The 9,524-nt window shown below is 42.8% G+C and overlaps 1 protein-coding gene across 1 annotated transcript in view; it reads right to left on the bottom strand.

The window, feature by feature from the left end:
• Nucleotides 1–7,449: 7,449 nt before the first annotated feature.
• HS3ST4 (heparan sulfate-glucosamine 3-sulfotransferase 4) overlaps nt 7,450–9,524 on the bottom strand; it is a 433,722-nt gene continuing 431,647 nt past the window's right edge. The window contains exon 2 of the mRNA XM_032243001.1: nt 7,450–9,512. Within this exon, the coding sequence (XP_032098892.1) occupies nt 8,876–9,512 (637 nt within the window). The 3' untranslated portion in view covers nt 7,450–8,875. The remainder of the gene's footprint in view (nt 9,513–9,524) is intronic.

The raw sequence follows: 9,524 nt of genomic DNA, 5'->3' as shown, positions 1-9,524 counted from the left end.
TGATCAAGCTGTCTCTCGCTTTTGATTTGCAAAGTCACAGTGGAACCTGCAGGCTCATCTCAAGTCTTCCTGCTCTTTTCTCTAGGGATAGAAGGAACCAAAGTGGTTGCTAAATACTGCTTTTTCTATGAATTGTCAGAAAGAACATACAACACTTTTTTTTTCTTTTTTTTTTTTTGCCTTTATTGTAGATTTTTGATTGTCCCAAGGCTGTTCCCATGATCTTAGAAACAAACTGGTGACAAAAACTCAGCCTCTAAAGACATTGAAAGGTAAATATCCTCTGTTACAGAGACACAGGTGTAAATGAGTTGTAAGCATAGAGGTCGATCTGCCAAACAGATTGGAGTTTTTTGAAATTTGGTGGGAAAGGGAGACCATGTCCCTCCACGGTCCAGCACAGAAGCGTGTTAAGGTTGATGTGTATTAGCCCATCTCTGCCTCTGTGAACCCACCATAGAGGCAAGCAGGACCTGAGATAATGGTCTCTCAACCCTTCATGAACCACGATTTTTCATTTCTCCAACCCCTTTCTAGTCTAATCCTGCAGTTCCAGATCATTTCATTCTCTTTTGTTCCACGATATTTTATGTTTATTCCAGGTAGAAAGGAGCAGGGAAAAAGAAGTTAGAAATTTTCAAAAAACGTAATATCAACTCTCCTCTCAAGTTGAGATATAAAGGAAGGAGTTATCCAATATATCCAAAAGCTTAAGCTCCCTTTAATTATCAAATTCCAGATTTTTGTGTTTCCCGAGAAACCATCCTATCTTTTCCTGCTTACTGGCTAGACAGCTCTTGTACTAAGATGGACATCTTTCTCCTATTAAAGTTTCATGAGGAGAGTTTAATGGAACTCCTTGTTCACAACCTTTCTCTAGCACCTGGCATAGTGATGATATATAAATGTTTACCCAATAATAGAGGAATGAAATAAACGATGACGATTTCACAGCTCCTTGGTTTGGTTTAACAACTGTCACTGCCTAAAAATTCCTCCTGTGTCTAATTTAGTTGATTCTGAATAGATATAATTGCTCATGGCTTCCTCAGAACACCATCTTGCTCCTTACTCAAAGCCACTGCTCTAAGTCCTGGTTGACAGATGAGATGTAGAGCCAGCCAAGGCAGCAGACAACTGTGAGCACTGATCAAACACATGCACAGGTCTAGGTTCACACACAGGTGTGCTCTCTGCAGGACTCTGGAGCACTCTCAGTCCAGTATGGTGAGGATCATCAGCATCTTCTGACTTTGGGAAGACCATCAGAAAAAGTTGGACTGCACTCCCATGAGAGAAGCCTGGGGCCCATTCAGAATCACACATACACTTAAACCCTACCTCTTGAAAAAGCCACCTTCCTAATATTTTTAGAAACATTCAAAGACCAATATGTTAGGGAAAGCTATTTCTTTGGTAAGATTATTTATGAATTGATCTTTTAAATTTTTTTTTAATTTTTACTTTAAGTTCTGGGATATATATGCTGAATGTGCAGGTTTGTTACATAGGTATACATGTGCCATGGTGGTTTGCTGCACCTATCAACCCGTCATCTAGGTTTTAAGCCCCACATGCATTAGGTATCTGTCCCAATGCTCTCCCTCCCCTTTCCCTCCACCCTACAACAGGACCTGTGTATGATGTTCCCCTCCCTGGGTCCATATGCTCTCATGGTTCAACTCCCACTTATGAGTGGGAACATGAGGTGTTTGGTTTTCTGTTTCTGTGTTAGTTTGCTGAGAATGATGGTTTCCAGCTTCATCCATGTCCCTTGGAACCAACCCAAATGCCCATCAAAGATAGACTAGATAAAGACAAATGTGCCACATAAACACCAGGGAATACTATTCAGCCATAAAAAAAGAATGAGTTCATGTCCTTTGTGGGCCAAAGCTACTTTTAAGTACACTTGAGTTATCTCCTGAATCTCTGATTTGAGGGTAGTGGGAAGGGCACAGGGCTAGAAGTCAGTAGATCCAGGTTGGAAGCCTTGCTCTTCTGTGTTATCTTAGGCAAGACAAGGTAATTCCTAATTTTGCATCTGTATAATGAAGACATATGACATGAATTCTGAGGGTTCTTTACACCACATTTCTCAGCCCCACTATTGATCTGCACTTGGATTCCTGCATCAACTTTTCCTAGTGCTCAGTGCTACCCTAAATGTCCTCTCTGACTTTCCATTGCCTTTTTTTCCCGTCAAAATAGCCTGCCCTGGAAGAGCTATGAGACCCAGGTTCCCAGGGTTCATGGGATAGGTAATCTGACTTCTTTGTAACAGGAGGTTTCTCTCAGTGGAGACCATATGATATGTGGTGCTGGAAGGAAAGAATAAAGAGGAAGAAGCTAAATAGGGACATAAGCCATCCCTGGAAGGTTTCATCAGGGAAGCTTGCTAGGGAGCACTTTCAGGGACCAGGGGGGTTAGTAAGAGAAATCTCTATCACTCCAGGTTTGGTCTGAATGCAGATCTCTACTTTCTCCTGGAAAAGAACCATGGAATGGGTTTGTGATATTTGAGACGTACCAGATTGAGAAGTATTAACACCAAAGAGCTCCGTATCTCACGCTCAGGCCTACTTATGCCCCCAAATTGTTACAGCAACAGGGAGTTACAAGTTCACTCAGAAAGAAGCTGTGAGGAAGATCTTTCTGATCCCCAAACATGAAAGGCTGTTGTCGTTCTAGTCTGTTCACAGCCTCATGGAGGACTTCCCATGTCAGTATCTAAAACTCAATATCAATTCTCCTGCCTATTTCAAAATAATTCTTTTCCACATAGTCCAGAATGATTAGACAGGGTCACAGCTATTCAAACTGACCTTTCCTGGGCTTAGGAAAATACTCTTTCAAATCATGTTTACTACTATTACCAGGGCAGGCTGTAATGTCACTTCCTTCTCCCATTATTCTGAGCCAGCCACTTTGTGGTTTTACTTCAGTCCTTACCTTCCTTTGAAAGTTTGGAATGTCTCTTGTATACCCAAGTCCTCACAGTCCCCATCTTTAAAATGTGGCTGTAAGACTTGATTATCCCTGAGCTAGATGCCAAGTCTGCCTTATATTTTAATTAAATTAGAGCTGTGAATTGTGCAAGTCTGTTTTAATTGGAACTATTATCTATTTTAGCACATTTTCAGAAAAGGTGAATTTTTAGTGGTTTGATATTTCTTTCTTGACAGATGAATCAACAAGTAGCTGACACCTAAGGGTGTCATCAAAGACACCCCTTGACTTGGACCAAGGACAATACCAAGGAAACCAAAGGTGGTAGAAGGAGTCTGGGAGGATTTATGTTCCCCATTAATGGCTTGGCTATGGGTCACTGAACAAAAAGAGATAGCATCTTCCCTTCCAGGCAAATATTTTTTCTTGATAACCACGTTCTTTATGCACACCTCTCTCTCTTTTTTCCAAATATTTATCTTCCTAATTACCCAATCTTATCATTGTTGTCTTTTCTTTTGGTAGGTTCTTCCACTTTCTGCTTTGTAAGAGTTGTCTTATGATTTGGGATGAGAATAAATGCTGAGTGTGATCTTTACTGCCACAAGTACTTGAAATCTTCCCTTCCCCCTCGTTGGTTATCCTCTGCATCACCTCCCCCTACCCTGTCCCACCTCGTGTGCACTCTGTGTGTCCCTCCTCATTTAGCCTATGTCTGTGTCCATCTTCCCCATTGGGTTGGGAGCGCCAAGAGTCAAGTGTCAAGGTGAGTCAGCTTTGCTCCTCCCCATATCTCTTCCTGTTGCCACCTGGTCACTCTATAGATGTGTGTGTGAATTAAAGACTGAATAAAACATCGTGGCTTCTAGAGCAGCATTGTTTTCCCATAGCCCAAGGACACTAGAGATTCTTGCTTATCTTCCATTCACACACATACATTTTCTTAGCCTTGATTTCCTGCCTTGATGACAGAAAATGCACTCTTATTACTTCGTCATGCAAGACATTTCATAATTATAGAAAGGGGTTCCAGGTATCTCTTATGTCTGAACATGACAAGTCTACATTCTTTTGAGAAACTGGGAAATGCATGAACTCATCTCTTTCCATCCTTATTTGTTACAGGAAGAACCTAAGGAGATTCCTCAATCCCAACTCATTTCTGGAAAACTACGAGAGCTACTCTTATGGATGTGCCCTGCTTCCCAACCGTCTTTGTCTTCCATGTAAACTTCTGGGAGCTTCAAGCACTGAATACATAGCCTGAAAGCTCAAAAACATCGCCATCACCTTCATTTCAAGAGAATATGTTTGGCTCTGTATGAATGAATCTCAAAGCCTTGTTATATCTGAAAGAACCTTGGGTATGTAGCAAGGGAAAGGCCATGGTGAGGAGAACCCGTCTACAAATTTGGTGGAGAAGAGACCCTGTTTTTGGGTAGAGGAGAAGGTTTTGCATTTGTGTGTCTGAAATTCAGCCCATTCAATGTCATTTATAGAGAGCTCTTCTTGTGGCCTTGGCTTTAAGCACCATTGATTAATGGTGCTTCAGTTTCTCTTAGCACTCTCATCATTGTTTGGTATGAGTAAAACAGCGCTTTCACCTGAACATATTCCCTGGAACACTATACAGGCATGTTGTTCTGGAAGGGGTTTGGGGAACTTGTTTTTCTCCTCCTCCTCTTCTTTCTTCTTAATCTTCTTCACAATCATCTTCTTCACCATCATCATCACCATGATCACCTTTATCACCATCAGCTCTGCAGTATCATCACCATCACCATCCTCATCATTATCTTATCACCAGCAGCTCCGCATCGTCATCATATTGCATGACTATCATCATCCTTATCACTATTAACTCCACAGATACTATAATCATCACCATCACCAGCATCCTCATCACCGCCAGCTCTGCATCTTCATCATTATCATCATCATCTTCACCACCATCGTTACCACCATCATCATCATCACTATCATCACCATCATCACCATCAGCTCTGCATCATCATCACCATCATCATCCTTATCACGTTAGCTCCACAGATCATCATCACCATCACCACCATCATCACCATCATCATCATCCTTATCACATTAGCTCCACAGATCATCATCATTACCATCACCACCATCACCACCATCATCACCATCATCACCATCAGCTCTGCATCATCACCATCATCATCATCCTTATCACATTAGCTCCACAGATCATCATCACCATCACCACCATCATCACCATCAGTTTTGCATCATCATCATCACTTTACTTTGTGTTAATGAAGTACTTTATTCTTTTCAAATACTTTCCCATCTATGAACTCAACTTGATCATCAGAAAAACCCTGGGTGGTAGGCCAAAAGGAATTAAATATGCTTATCTTACAGATACGAAAACTATCATTCATACTGATAAATCTAATTGTCCAAGACAAAAACAGAGGCAAGGATAAAACCCAGTGATCTCTCTTCTGACTGGAGTGAGGCAATGGAGAAGTGTTCTTTGTGAAGTGAAGAGGTGGGCGAATGAGGGGGAAAGATTTGTGGTCTTGGAGAAGTGAGGCTCAGATTGGACTCCTAGTACTAAGGGATTGAGCAGGCCACACTCTCCTGAACTTAAAATTTGATCTGAGGGGCTCCTAAAAATTGCAGAGAATCCCAAAGAAGGGTCACATCTTTACAACTCTGAATTCTTGGTTTTGTATACAGTTTTAAAGATAAACAGGCTGCTGAGTGTTTTTGATTATTATTGTGTTTTGAACTTGTAGGTCTACATCACAGTGTCAAGGCTTTCACACCTTTCAGGTACAGAATTATACTGGCAGAAAGAGATGAATACAGGAGCAATGACAGCTGCAGTATTTGGGAGGATGAATTCTTCTTTTTCCATCTCTGAACCACACGCAGCAGCCTTCCCAGAGCCATGAATCATCCATTCGAGGGAAAGGAGGGGGATAGAAAATTAAACATAATTTATGCTTTGCTAATTGAAATCAAATACAAAATTCAGTCTCCTGTGAGTTGCAATGCTCACGTTTAAATAGGGCGGAAGTATTATTAACCTGACTCTATTTCAGCAAGTTGACTTAGCTTTTCTGGATAGAAAATAATTCCTTCGTCAAGTCTCCACATGGCAGAAGGGGACATGGCTAAGTGGCTCACTCCCAGAGTGACAAGGATCATGCTAGAGTAGACACTGAAGAAAATGGACCTTAAACATGTCAAATTTGCATTTCTTTTCAGAACCACGAGTTTTCAACGGTAACACCAAACACTATTAAATATAAAATCTCCAAGATCCCAAGGCTTAGCCCTCTGCTGTCTTTCTCCAGGGAATTTTAACCTACTGCAGTATGCAAGGATGTATAAATAATTGAAGGGGGATTTTCCACTTTTATTTCCCAGGTGAACTGGCTTATTCACTATTGGCTAACCGTATTGCAAAGTGGATTTGCTTGTCATATTTTGGGAACATATTTATGTGAGGACACATGTTTAGTAGCTTTCTTTGGAGGCAAGTCTGAGTGTTCTGGTTTTATAAAGACACATAGACAATCAGGGAGATGGAAAATGGAGAGTAGGTATGACTGAGGATCCAAATGAATATGTGTCTGCCCAGAATGGAGGTGATGAGAGTAAGCTAGATTAATAGGTCATTTATTTCTCTAAAGGATTGCTACAACTAGATTCTCCTCTGACTAAGTTATATGGGCAACAGTTAACCTTCTTCCCAGTGAACTCCAAAAAGGCACATGTTTCTGCAGGGAAGCCATAACGCTGTGGAGGTCACCTCTCTTGGAAATAACTCCCAAAAAAGGAAAAGCATAAAAGTAGGTAGGAGGGAGGGAGAGGAGGCAAAGAAATACATAGACAAGCCTTTTCCTCCAGTTGCTTTCCGTTTCAGGTTCCCTAAGAATATTTTTTAAAGGATGAATTCCTGAGCCTCACCTTAGAGTTTCTGATTCATTAACAGGTCTGAAACGAGCTCTGGAAGCTGTAGCTTGGAACAGACTCCATGGCTGACTCTGATGGGTGGTGAGGGCCAAAACTCACTCGCTCCTTGCTCTGCTTATGAAAGCAAACCCCCCATGAGTCCCACAGTTTGCCCTTCTAAATAAGTGCGCATTTTCTTCCTTCAAATGTATATGTATGCATTTTGATCTGTTTCTTCTTTTACGTTGATAGTGCAGATATATCTCTTGCCTTCAGCTCAATAACTGCTTTATTATTTGGAAACATTAATTTGTAAGGCTGTTTATGAATTTGGCTTATTGGTCCATTCCTTGCTGGGATTAGTTAAGAAAAGCTGCACCCCTTTTAGAACCCACTTGCTTTGTACTATTGCAAGATTCATGGTACCTTGCAGACAGAACCTTCTGAAGATTCCTGAATCTGAGACTTTGTGGCCATCCCAGAGAGTGGATGCTTCTGCCATTCCAGGGTAGGGGTAAGGATGGAGGTGATCAACATAAACACACCATTGAAACTTATTAATCAGGTTGCATTAAGCTTTATAACAACACGGTTTTCATTTAGCGGGAGAAATGACAGTTTAATAACAGCTGAACAGATTTAACTCCCCCCACTCATACAAATTTCCAGTTTTACTAGAACAATTTCTGGTTTTGGAGATCTGTGAACAAGTGCTTTATGGTCAAATGGTGCTTTTTAGTTGAATCAAACTGATGGGAAGGGACACTTCATTCAGCTGGGGGTGTCTGCAGACAGCCCTTGCTTACCCCCAATCCCCATAAACTGGATCTGATGAATGGACTCAGCCCTCTTGCCACTACCCCACTATGCCATTTCTAAATAAAGAATATGAAGCCTGAGGAGGTGGTATGGGGGCAAATAGAAGAATTGTGACTGCTCCTCTCCCCATTACATGGCTAAGGGTTATTCCTAATAACAGACGTGTCAACTCTCTGGTCTTTGCCCTTCTGGGGACACTGAATATGGGGGGACAGAGTCCATCCCATTAACATACCTCAAAACCACAGTGCTTGGGAGAGATGGTCTTCAGGTAAGGCAACCTCCCACCAAGAGGACAGGATTTCTTCTTTAACGCCAAGATGTGGCCACTCGTCTCTGCCAACCTCAGAGCTCTGACCTCAGCTATAATTACCCTACTCTTAGAGCAGTCCAGTGGGCCAGATCTGAGCACAAGGGCATATGCTAAGCTTCTCCACAACCCAGGATACTCATGAAGAGCGAGACCCAACCCCATTTAGAGGGCTCTTGGAAAGAAGGCTTCGAGGGACATCAGCTTTTATTTTCCTTTTTGTTTGTTTTGTGTGTGTAGGTGTGTGTTTTTGATGAGGAACATGCATGCCTCTGCCTTCACGATGTGGTGGGGGAGGAAGTCAGGGGTTGTGGGATGAGGCCTTTAAAGAGAGACTAGAAACACCTTAGAGGGAGGGCCTTGCTCCCTAGGAGTCCTGGAGCACTCAGCCACAAAGTGCATTCTGGAGAGAAGCCCAGGCAGAAGTTGAGACAGCAGGTGCCCATGACAGATACAGGGCTAGAACCCTGGCTCCCCAAACTAAAGGGAGAACCCCATAAAGTAGACCTTTTTTGTCATTCGCATAAACATTAATAGCACTGTCTCTGACATTGACAGCTATTTATCCTCTGTCTTCAGGCTAGATTAAGTAGCAGAAGAGAAGAATTAACAGCAGATTCTGGTGGCCATCTGGTCAACCAGATGCTGCTCCCCAGATGGGCCTGGTTCCTCCATGGGGATGCCGTGGGATCCACCTGCTTGCCTCGACTAACAGCACTAGAGGCAATCTGGGCTGCATGAAGGAGGAGGAGATCTACTTGGCACTCCAGTAAGTGAAGCTGCAGAAGCTGGGGTATTCAAGGACTCTGGCAAGGAGCCTCCTTACCCATTCACTAGCCTTCCTCTGCCTCTCTAGCCTCATTTATCACCCTCTTCTTGTTCCCACTGAAAATCTTGACCAGTCATTTGGTAAAACATCATGTTGAAGGGTTTGTAGAATTTCCTCAGTCTGTGGATGACATCTGGGTCAATGCGAGGGTGAGTCCGACCTTTGCTCTTGCCTAAGCACCTCGGGGCACTGCTGTCTTCTGGCTTCTTTAGGCAAGGGAACCCCTTGGTTTTGTTGAAATAGAAATGCTTCTCAGTCACAACACGTTTGAGGCCTAGAAAATCCTGTACTTTGGCCATTTCCCCTGCGGGGTCCACAATGAGTCGCTCACCACTGACAAAGAGGATCTGGGAGAGGGGGAAATACTGGAGCCAGTTTTCCAGGTGCAGAGCATAGATCCCTATTCGAATGGCACTCCAGGAAGCGTCTATCAGCCCGAGGGTCCGGTTTTTGAAGGCCAGCACCTCAAAGGTGGGGATCTCGGGTTTCTTTGACAGTGTCTGCGTGTAGTCAGAGATGGCCCTGGTCACAGGATTTCTCACCACCACAATCAGTTTGATGTCCTTGGCCATGGAGTGAATGCGCTTGGGAGCCTCATTTGTCACAAAGTAACTTGGAGTCTTCTCCATGGTTATTTGCCCATCCAGAGTCTTGGGCATCACATTTCTAGGAGAGGGA

This window comes from Sapajus apella, unplaced genomic scaffold (genome assembly GCF_009761245.1).
Source record: "Sapajus apella isolate SASKATOON/1434 unplaced genomic scaffold, GSC_monkey_1.0 scaffold51, whole genome shotgun sequence".
Lineage (NCBI taxonomy): Eukaryota > Metazoa > Chordata > Mammalia > Primates > Cebidae > Sapajus > Sapajus apella.
The sequence above is the reverse complement of the archived record's forward strand: the minus strand, read 5'-3'. Positions and strand labels throughout refer to the sequence as shown.